Source organism: Lepisma saccharinum, chromosome 15, assembly GCF_977018435.1.
Source record: "Lepisma saccharinum chromosome 15, izLepSacc3.1, whole genome shotgun sequence".
Taxonomy (NCBI): domain Eukaryota; kingdom Metazoa; phylum Arthropoda; class Insecta; order Zygentoma; family Lepismatidae; genus Lepisma; species Lepisma saccharinum.
Window position 1 is genome coordinate 24,694,540 of NC_139243.1, and position 12,278 is coordinate 24,706,817.

The 12,278-nt window shown below is 39.7% G+C and overlaps 1 protein-coding gene across 3 annotated transcripts in view; it reads left to right on the top strand.

Annotated features, from left to right (window-relative positions):
* Nucleotides 1-12,278, top strand: part of unc-13-4A (BAI1 associated protein 3) — a 747,588-nt gene that overhangs the window by 598,274 nt on the left and 137,036 nt on the right. For all 3 annotated transcript variants that reach the window (XM_083136749.1, XM_083136752.1, XM_083136751.1), the window contains exon 9: nucleotides 11,052-11,208. In XM_083136749.1, the coding sequence (XP_082992875.1) occupies nucleotides 11,052-11,208 (157 nt within the window). The remainder of the gene's footprint in view (nucleotides 1-11,051; nucleotides 11,209-12,278) is intronic.

A 12,278-nucleotide genomic window follows, 5' to 3' on the forward strand; every position in this document is an offset into this window, starting at 1 on the left:
CCATCATGTTTCCCAACAAGAATCCTGTAAACTCTTCTTTCTTCTCCCATTCGTGCCACATGGCCTGCCCGCCTAAGTCTTCTTTATTTGATTATTCCAATATCTGGGCATCAGTACAAATTTAGCAGTTCTAAATTATGTTCTCCCCTCACCTGTCTCCTCATTCCTTTTAGATCCAAATATTTTTCTAAGGATTTTATTTTCAAATAATCTTAATTTATGTTCCTCTTGTAAGGGACCAAGTTTCACATACATATAACACTACAGGCGAAGTTACTGAACAGAAAAGATGGTAAAACACGATATACATAGAAATTGGAAGCTATACCCTCCTTTTAGAAATTCCTGGGTATGCCAGTGGGTAAATTTATTTTTGAACTTCGACGTCATTCCGAAACTAATGCACCACCAAATGCTCGCCTCCACCCGCTAAACGGAATCCGAAAAGCATCAGTTATCTCTAAGGCTCGGAAGTTGAAGACCTATAAAATTGCCAAAAAAAGGCCTATAAAAAGACCTAAAAATATCAAAAAGGACCTTAAACGGAAAAAGGGGGGTATAAATGTAATCCAAATTAATTAATAACTTCAGTTTTAATTACATATTTAATGAATAAAGAAAAGACAATATTCTAGTGGTATGGAACACACAGTGCGAAAAAACTATATGAATGAAATGCATCTTCTTTCAGACGTTATATATTTTTTAGATTAACATTATTTGAAAAATCATATTTGAAAAATCATATTTGGCCTAACCACACTAGGGTTACAGAAGAAGGTGAAGTTGCAAAAAAAAGGCCGTTAAGACGTAAAAAAGGCTAAAAAAGGACCAATAAGCCAAAAAACGCCGAAAAAGGCAAAAAAGGACAAATAAAACCCACCTTTTTTCTGGCCTACAATGACCCAAAATGAACATATATTATGTTGGGCCTCGTCTTCGGACACTGGGAAGAAAATTATTTTTCTTCAACTTCCGAGCTCTAGTTATCACCAAGGGAACTGGCGAGATGAAAAAGATTAGACACTTCAATACAAGCTTCATGATCATCGCTGGACCATCTCAGGGATAATTTGGCAGCGAAAGCTTTCCGGCAGAAGACAGTGGACTCAATCGTAAGTGGATGAGAAATTGGATCCCGCCCTTCTTCGATGACGTAATTCCCTCCTTAGTCGCTCCTCGTCCTTCCTTCTTAAGGGACATTCCCCCACTCGGTATATATGTGGAACCGAGTTTGCCTCCAAAGCTCCGTTGCCATGACGACGCCTCTTCCCACTCCCTGCCCTGGTTCTTGATCAACCCTTGATCCCGGTAAATCTGCCCTGCTTTTCCAACTGCACGTGTAAACCGAGTTTCGGCCGGGGATGCATTCCACTCAGAGCAGGAATTCGACGCTAAGAGGACGCCACAGGGTAGGAAACCTGGGAGAGATGTTTTGCAAGGATTACTGTGCAGTTGCGTCGTGTATGTGTGTGTGTGTGGGTTGGTCTGTAGAGAAGAAGCTTATTTCCACATAGTGCTTAGATAGATTAGCCAGACGCTGTAGCTACTATACTCTGTCCCAGCTAACTGTGGAGTAGGAAAACGAAAACAAGTCTCTGCGCAAGTAGTGACGCGAGACGGCTCCACCAATGAACACGTGAGAGCGACTGCCTTCCCAGCAGCGTCTACTGTTTCGCTCTGGCCACTCAAATTCCCTCGCTTCTCTGCCGCTTTGCGCCGTCTTGCTCCACAGTTACCTGGGACAAGATATAGAGTTCTATATGTAGGTCTACCATATTTTTTTTAGGTGCAACCCAGGACATATTCGCGATCAACTCGTTAATGCTGAATTTATTTTTTTAATTATTTTTTAGTATTTTTTTTTTTACAAAAATTAATTGAAATTACTTAAAAGGGTTATTATTTGGAACCAAACACTTTTGTTGAAAATCATTGCAAAGACATGCTCTTTCTCTACATTTTTGTTTTTATTCCTTTTGGTTCCATCATACCGACATGATAAAAATTCAGATTTTCGTAACCTAGTTTTCCCACCACAAAAATTAGGCTACAAATCCATTATTTGTCTTATTATAGGCATTTGTAAAATTGCTTGAGTGCTGAGGTATTTTTTTTTCTGAAATCCCCATTACTTCATTGAACTTTGTGTAAAATTTCAAAGAGATCTGATGATTGGTTAAGGAGAAAAGAAATAAAATGTAAGCGAGGGTATCTTGTGTCGAGGGTCTCAAGAGTGACAAACAACACTGATTTAATGACATTTCAAAGTGCTGTAAAATGAAAACCGTTTGAGATAGAGTGAAAAGAATTTACGGGGTTTCTTTCAACCATAAAGGAAGGGTGTATACCAAATTTGATCGAAATCGGATTTGGCGGATTTTCCCCTATATGGAAAATGTCTGCCTTGGTAGTTTTAGCCCACAACCACAATCATGTATTTCTTTTTCATCGCTGGCCTTATAATCAAGGGATCCCTAGTTCGTAACGGGCTGGAAGCACATAGTGGTTTGGATTCCACTCTAAACTGTAGGTCCAGTCCCGATTAGCATATCTCTGTATATAGGGGACTTAACACAACAACTCAATCAAACAAACTCATATATCACTGTATATTCATAAGACAGACTAAACTAAATTTTAAAATGGAGATTATATGTTCAGTCTCACTGCGCCTTACACTTCACGATCCACATTTGAGGACCCAATACCACAGACAAATCAAGGTTTTATACTTGTACTACTGGGCTTCGAATGTATACCGCTCGTTTTGCCTGTTTGAGCGTTATTCGCTCGAGTGAAGAAGCTCTCCATTCCGTTTGCCATCTAGCGTCGTTTGTGCGAACTATTTGGTGCTCTAGCGTAGCACTATAGTAGCTACAGTTGAACCCGAACCAGGAGTCTCGGGGTTTGATACCCGGTGGAGGCACATAGTGATTGGGATCCCACTTTAAACTGTAGGTCTAGTCCCTATTAGCCTTTCTTTGCATAAAGTGACCTTAAAAACGAACACAACACTGTAAGTACTTACCTATATTTAAGTGGTAAGGAAAATTTTTAAGTGTGCGTGTTTCGTTGCTTGATTTGATCTTCTAAGTCCACTTTATGCACAGTAAAGCTAATCGGGACTGGACCTACAGTTTAAAGTGGGATCCGAAACACTATACGCCTCCACCGGTATTGAACCCGTTTCCCCTTGATTACAAGGCAACGACGTTAACACTGCGCCATCGGGGAGGCTTTAAGTGCGTGTGTGTGTGTGTGAAGATACTCCCTGCACATTGCAACATGTGATGAAGGTAACTATGGGGGGGGGGTCGAAGTAGGAACCCACACATTCACAATCTCGTCTCGTCGCGGAGATGACGTGATCAGTACCACGCTCCGGCCGGCTTAACCTGTCCAGTGTCTCACCCAGGTGTTGTTAGAGGCTTGCTGAACCCCAGAACAGCCCCACGCAGGGACATTCCCACTTGCAATCACAGACCCCGGCAATTGATCCCGGCTCTTCCGCGTGGAAATTACACGTCTTAATGACTTGGCCACCGCGGCTCTCCTTGCGCGTATACCCACATGTGGCCCATTTCATGTTAAATTACGAACAAACTCTCAACATTCGCCCAGATTTTGACCAGAATAGCAGCATTTGTTTTCGGATCAAGCGTGTGGTTTCTTTCCCTCCCCCCACAAAAAATAATAATGAAACACCCGTTTTCGAATTTTGGCATTTTCAAAATTTCCGATTTTCTAAACGAGGTACACCGATTTATCTGTGCATCTAATTTAAAAAATTCTTCAGAAAATACTCATTTTGTAGCTATTAGAGCGTCTCATATTTTGCCAAGGTCAAAAACACATCGTAAATTTCTCGTCATTTGCTAGATACGTCTCCCATACATTTGCAGAGTTCAGTGAATGTAATTTCTATTTTAAGAGAGACTTTGTTCTAGAAGATACAGTCAACGGCAGAGATAATGGTAGGCAAATTGTCCACTGCTATTTTGCCTGTGTTGGTTTAAGGAATGAAACTATGTTGGTTGGAAGCAGATATTGCTCTGCTTATTGACGTCTTTATTTCAATTCATTGCCATCACACTGTGTAATACAGACCGACTGAAACTGGTGGTGGACAATTCGCTACCGTTTCTTTTGCCGTTGAGTGTACAGTCTCTTTATGTGGTGACGTTTTCCTCGTTGTCCAGTCTGCGTTCATTAACCACAATTGACGCACCTATATCTGCCCACGTTATGAACTAACCTTCATGTAAAATTTCAAGGAAGTCTGTTATTGATTTCTTGGCCTAGATGGCATTTTTATGTCAACGGCAAGGTCTGGTCTCGTCAATATTTTCACTTGAAAACCTCCTCACTTCCTCTTCACAACCTCCCCCGCCCTCCTCCCAATCTTCGCTTGTTTGCTTAAATATCACCCTTCCCCCTTCACTCCTGGGGCAATTTGACTCGCCTGATTGCGTTGCATGATTGAATAAACCTAAACTGAACAACTTGTTCTTTTAAAGTTGTAAGCACTTCTTGTTGTTCAAAAGCAGGTCTAAACTTAAGCAGAAAATACACGGTGTCTCAAAAGTCACTGAACATTTCAATGAAGGAAGATTGTCATTGAGCTATTATGATGTAGTTTCACACATCGTGCTTTAATGAATGAACGCTAAGAAATCTGCTGCAAGCCAGTGTAACTCCAGTGTGTAATGCAACTCCACATAATTTAAGTTCATTTTCAAACAGATTAATTTGGGCCTCCCCGATGGCGTGTCGTCGCCTTGTAATCAAGGGGTTTAGGGTTCGATACCTGCACATAGTGGTTCGGATCCTACTTTAAACTGTAGGTCCAGTCCCGATTAGCGTTACTGTGCATAAACTGGACTTAAAACACCAACACAATCAATCAAATCAAACACTGATTGATTTGCTTGATTTTACTTCGTTTCTTGTGCCACTTTTGCGAAGATGGGGATGAGTGATGATATGATGAAATTGATGAATGGACACTCACAAACATCTATGCCCAGGCCGGGATTCGAGCCCGGGACCCCTGGCGTCGTAGCGTGATGTGCTAACCACTCCGCCACGGGGGCCGGCTCCAGACACAGAGTCGGTGCTACTAAACGTGTCGACTGTGACGAGGTCTGCACTGTTAAAAGTATTAGGTTATTGATGTTAAACTTGGTGATTTACAAAGGAGGTTATGTCAGGTCACCGAAGAGGCCACATTCTTGGCGACCCTCTATACTGATCGTAACTCCAACTGGCGGTTGACCTATTTCTGGCACCTCCTGTCCCCCAATCAGTTTCGGGGGCGTGTGGTCCGATGGGCGTCAACAAACTCAGTTGCGAAGTAAAATCTGAAGGGATCACATCGCTGTACCGAAGCAACGTTGACAAGCGTACTTCTGTTTTTGCCAGTTTCTTTATATGACTGTGTGTCCGCCTGCATTCCGACGTGCACACAGAGAACTAAATGCATCATATCGATTGATGCACTAAAGTGTGTCTTATGGCTTCTTCAAAGAATCAGATTCACATTTGATGCATTTTGGTGCATTTTTGAATGTCGTGAGAGAAACACCGAAATGCATCATTTGATTCAAGTGAGGATTCCTTTCAGTCTAGATGCACTTCAATAATAATAATAATAAATAATAAATAATAAATGTTCTTTATTCAGCGGGCGAGGTTCAGCCAAGGGCTGCTCTGCCACCTAACCCTTGTCAATATGATAATACATATGAGATTATTATAAACTTATGGAGCAGTAAGCTAAACGTAAAAAATAATAATAATAATAATACAAATAAAAAAAATTAAAAATTAAAAAAATGAAGAAAGAAAAAAAATACATAGGAATCAGTTGCATACAAAAAAAAAGTGTAACTAGAAATACAAAAGACAATAGTAATAATACAATAATACAATTCCTTTTAGTGAGTGATTTGATACCTTCAGTATGTGCCCCGACTCTGCCATTGTTCCATTAACAGCAGATCTTTTATTTTACCTTTGAAATATAATGGATTGTTTACACTAGCGATATTTGCAGGCAATGCATTCCATGCTTTGGGAGCCGAAAAGGAGAAAGATGATTTGTAGGCCGTGGTAGAGTGATGGGGTAAATCGAAGTTGTTCCGCTTGCGGGTAACATACTGATGGATTTCCCTACGGGAATGCATCTTCTCAAACAGGTACTGCGGTTTACCTTCTGTCAGTATGCGGCGTATAAAACAGAGATAGTGCAACTTCCTTCTGTTTGCCATGGTAAGAACCTGATTACTATTTAAGAATGGAAGAATATGATCGGATCTTTTTGCTTGAAAAATGTATCGGAAGCAGGCATTTTGCACCATTTGTATTTTTTTACTGAGCTTTTGCGAGAGTTGAGGGCCGTAAACATTATCACAATAGTCGAACAAAGGGTAGATTCATGCTTGGATGAGTCTTAGCTTGCATTCCGCAGGGAGGAAGTCACGGAAACGATTCAGATTCCTAAGTGTTCCATAAGCTTTCCTACATTGCGTCTTTACGTGTTCTGTCCAATCAAAAATTTCGTCAAAAATCAGACCAAGATTTTTAGCAGTGTTATTCCTGACAATGGGCAAATTTTTCATTTTGAGCTCGATCTTCATATTTTTAATTAACGACCTTGAATAATTAGAACCAATGATTATGAAAGTGGATTTTTCTGGATTTATTTTAAGACCGTTAGATACACACCAGTTACTGACCCTGTTCAAGTCAGAATTTAGTGACTGAAACTTATGTTCCAACGAAGCGTAATGATCTGAGAAATATAACTGGGTATCGTCTGCGTAAAAATGTGGAGTGAAGAATTTTATGACTTGCTGCAAACTGCAGTGTAAAGGGTGAAGAGGAGGGGGCCTAATATCGATCCTTGCGGCACGCCTGCTTTCAGCGTTATAGGTTGAGACACGTGAAATGATGAATTATCAGTTGATGCGTTTTGATGAACCTTGATGCACTGTAGCTCAGACCAGAAGTCTGAATCATCCAAAGACATTCTATTTCCTGTATATAGGAAATATATTCAATATATGGTGGGCAGAGGTTGGAGTATAAGAATCAGAGGTAGATAGGACAGGAGCGAGATGTGTTAGCGAGGTACCAACCCAAAACGTTTGCTGTCACTAACAAGATACTGCAGCAATTGTTCCTCCACCTCTTGTGTAAGAATTGGTTTCCTTCCCAGCTTCCTCAATACCGCTTCCTGTGGTGTCTGCCTTGATGAGACTAAATTAAGTAAAATTATTCTGGGCACGTTATGTAATTTTGCCACCTTTAGATGCCCCATGTTTTATTTCTTGCGGCTTGTATTGTAGCCATCATATTTTGTTCTTCCTTTATGTTTCGATTCTTACTAATATTTAAAAAGAGAACCAAAAAATGGTAAGGCTGTATACTAAATAGTATTCCATATGGAATACTCCATATTGCAACCCCTTCAGTGGCGCAACCACAGGGGAGGCATTGACCCCCTAACCTTGGACGGAAATGAGTTTTTAGGACGGCCAAGTGAGCCTGCAGAGGGTAATTACCGCCCACAACTTCAAATTTTATGCAAATAAAAATACTTTTCGTAAAATGTTCTTGCTCGTTTCGCTCGCAATCCCTGCTTTTCATACTCTTATCAAGTTCAGAACCGTAGTTAGGGGGCGGCGGTAGTCGTGGTTTTAAGTCCACTTTACGCACAGAAAGGCTAATCCGGACTGGACCTACAGTTTAAAGTAGGATCCGAACCACTGTGTCATGTTCCTCCACCGGGTATCGAACCCGGGACCCGTTGATCACAAGGTGACGATGTTAGCACTACACTATCGGGGAGGCACAAAAGTTATAAAAGAAGAATGCATTTGCCTCATGTGAAATTATTTGCTCCTATTAAATCAATATTGATTTCAGTCTGCAAAAAAATTGGATCCAAAAATTTTCTTGCTCGCTTCGTTCTCAATGTAGCATTGTTTTCTGTTATGCATTGTAAATTACCAGATAGAGAAATAAGACTTGTCTTAATTGATTTTGTTTTAAATGCATGAACAATTGTTTCGAGGAAAGGAAGCTTGCACATTTGAGACACAATTTATGTAATTTTTGCTCTTGGTTTTTTGTGAGATGGATGAGTTGGTTGTGCAATGTAGGCTATTTAAATAATATATGTTGTATATTCATGTATTAAAGAAACTTTGATTTGATTGATTTTGATTGATTGATTTGGTGTTTTAAGCCCACTTTATGCACAGTAAGGCTAATCGGGACTGGACCTACAGTTTAAAGTGGGATCCGAACCACTATGTGCCTCCATCGGGAATCGAACCCGGGACCCCTTGATTACAAGGCGATTGCCCACTGCGCCATCGGGGAGGCCAAAAAAAAAGAAACTTTGAATACGTACACAATTTAGTGTTCACGTCGCTCCATGTTGCTAATGTGTGAAACATATATCGTGCATGAAAGTTATACATGTTAACGTTTGTATTTGGAATGCACTTATCAAGCATTTTCTTTCTTTCAAAAATAGTTTGTGTGTTTGTTTTCCATTATTAATGTGAAATTTAACGTGTTGAAAAGGTCATTCAAATCGTTTGTTCGAACACTGTAACGAACCTGAGAGTTTAAGGTTTTATATTTGTAAGAAGTTAAGATTTTTTAAATGTTTGTTACTTCAAATAATGTGCAATTTGTCACAGACAATTATAGTTAGATTTATATAGTTGTAGTTCGAACTTTTATATATGTTTATAAATACGTCAAAATCTGTTCGTGTTGACGTCACTTTCTCATCTCAGCAGAGGAAGTGAACCAACCTGAATGTTTCTCACCTGACGACAGACTGAGATTGAAAAACAGGTGAAGATGAAGAATAATAAGAACTTGGAAACGGAGGGAATTCAAGTATAGATTTTGGGTTTCCGAGTTTTCTTCTTGCCGATAAGTTGAAAGTAAGCAATTAATTATGTACTTTGACTTTCGCTATATGTGAGGGAATTGCCCAACGTTAGTATTGAATGTTCTAGTGTTTTATTGGTAAGTGATTATTAAATATACGCGATTATAAAACTGCGTTTTAACTTTGAAAACAGTGTTGTGTTTCTTTTCTACCCAGCAAGCTCTGATGATATGCAGATTCTCATGTTCCCGACTAAAGGAGTAGCGGACTAACTTTGTGATGACTGGTGTACAACCGGGGGACGTTGCAACACAAATGCTTTAACACCAACTTTTATCCCCTTTTTGCATAATTTACGAGGGTAATAACGTCTTTGATACTACTACTACTACCACTACTAGTACTAATAATAATATTAATAATGTTGGTCCCGAGTTCGAATCCTGGCTTGGGCATGGATGTTTGTGAGTGTCCATTCATCAATTTCATCACATCATCACTGGTCTCCATCTTCGCAAATTAGCCAAAAGTCGCACAAAAAACGAAGAAAATTAAGCAAATCAATAATAATAATAATAATAATGTTATAATAAAATTATTATTAGTAGTAGGGATGTACCGAAGCCGATTACAGATGTATGAAAATCGGCCGAAATTGACACATCGGCATCGGTATCGGAATCGGCAAAAATCTGATAATTAAACCGGTACAGATTATACTAGAGTTTTTACCTTCTAATGAGTTTTATATTCTATTTTTGTAAGATTTATTGAAAATTTGGTTATGATTCGGCATTATTGTAGAGTTTTTGTAATAAAATTATTGCAAACTCATTCAGAGGATCAACCTAACTATAAATCGGAAATAAAACAGTATATTGCTGAACCAGGATCTGCTGTTGTATTGGAAATTCAAAAATGAATATTCAAACCTGAAGCAAGTCCTGAGAAAATACTTGAGCATACCTGCTGCATCAGTATTCAGTGATTGAGTGTTCAGTGTTGCTGAACAGATTTGCGATAAGAGAAGAAGTAGGTTACTTCCTGAAGTGCTTCCAAATCTCGTGTTTCTGAAGTTGAATCTGGCAGAACAGGAATTCATTTTGCATTTCAAAGAACTGCTTGTGTACTAATGTTTAATCTCTTGAAAATCCATGTTCTTCTTAAAGGTTCACATAACATTTTGTAGATGCAAATGTACATTCGCACTCTTGAGAATATATATGTATATACATATGATATGCAATAGAAATGTACATAGCAAATTTATTTTTGTCATGCTGAAAATAACATCCCATTTCTGTTTAATAATCTTATGTAACGGAATCGGTTAAATATCGGCATCGGTATCGGTTCCAAAAATTATCGGTGAGTACATCGGCATCGGTAAATTTTCAGGTTCGTCATATCCCTAATTATTAGCATTATTATTATTATTATTGGTACGTTTATCCTGGTACTGTCCCCCAGACATGTTATGAATTTGGCCATCTTTGTTTTCATGTCCAGAAAAGTTTATCCTTAATAACGACAGTCATTGAAACCTCACAATAGGACATACCCTCTCATTTATATCAATACTGCATAACCATCATTACATTTATATTACATTTGGAGAAGAAACAACATAAGAAAAACTCACCTCCGATAATCCACCAACTGCAAATAATACAAAATAATATCTCCCGCCTGTCCCGCACATGTTTCACAGCAGGCTGAATAGCACTAATATACCGCTTGGTCATTATTTCCCGACCCCACCAATAGGGTACAGCGCCATGTATAAGTGGAACCACGAGCAAAACAACCTGCGCAGACCCGCGACTCCTGTGCACCGTACTCCCCCGAGGAGGGTAGGAGGAAATGGACCATGCTTCCTTATGGCCAGAGGTGGAGGGAAGAAGGGAAAGCTGCGCGGGGATTTTTGTCCCAAGGTTTTTTTCCTTGTGGTCGATCTAATAGGAGAGAAATCCTACTTTTCCATATTACAATCCTATTCCATATTTAGATACTCCTACTTTCCTCTACCCTTTAACTGTAACTAAGTGGTTGTTTGTTGTTGTTGTTTTTTTTTTTTTTAAAAAAAAGTCGCTTTAGGAATACTAATAATGAGTAATGAATGTTTTCTTGCCAGGGACCATGATGACGAATCTTCAGTATTCGATGCGGTGAGCAAATTGAACGAGGTGAGGGGAGTGAAAGGACTTGGTCGGTTCTTCAAGCAAATCGCACAAAGCGCCCGATCTGGAAGCCAGGATGATTTCCTCGGGTGTGTCAACGTCCCAATGCAGGTAAGATCTTAAGTTCTTATAGCTTCAATTTGCTCAATTTGTTATATTCATTACGTATATACTTTCTATTTCCTCGCCACATATGATGTTCGTTTCAAAGGTTTGCACGTCTGCTGTATGTTTGCGGGCTAACGTGTTCCTCTTCTGAGAAAACTTGCCTTGGAATGAAAAGGAAACTAGTCCAGTCAGGGTGACTTCATTTTGCCACTGTTTGCCCTTAGTGGCGCCAGGATCCGTAACTCACGAGTACGGGTGAGGGGGGTTGCATTGCGTATTTTATGATAAAAACACCGCCATGTACATGGACGTTCGCAGGATTTTTCCAAGGAGGGGCAACCAAGGTATTTCTTTCCAGGGGGGGGTAAAAAAGGCACATTTCCCCAAAAATAGTGTTGTTCCCTAAACAAAATTGCTTAAATTTGAATTTATGGTGTTCATGCAATAATTAATACATATTATTGTGGCTAAAATGAAATTATATGTGTGAAATACAAAATTTTTGGTTGACTTTCATTTCCCAGGATGGGGCCACGGCCCCCTCTTGCCCCCCCTTCCGGACGCCCATGGCTATGTACATGTAATTTTATATATTCTGGTTCAAAGTGGTAGCTGGTAGTCTTAGGCTAAGTGTGTGCACCTCAGCTTTATTTATTTATAATACATATTTTCATTGGATAAAGATGAATTTAACAGCGCTCCACGTTGTGGCAACGGAGGGGCAGAGTATCAATGGAAGCTTCTGATTGCATCATTCACTCTACCGCCAATGCATAGATTTGAGAACTCGACTACAGGATCAGGGGAATTTTCTCTCGTCGTACAGCTTTAACCCATCTTAATATCCTTTTTCTAAGAGATATCTCCCTCAATTTGCAGTGATGTGTGTGTTGCTCTCACACAGTGGAATGAAACGGGGTTGCAACAGTGACGAAATTGGGATGGCAGCCAATGTTTGGGGGTCGTCTCTCACAAAGTTTGTGTGCGAAGGGAGCCCTTCACAAGCCGACTAACCAAAGCCACAAGAGCATAGCTACTCTCTCTTCTCGCTTGCTAAAATCAATGAGAAACGT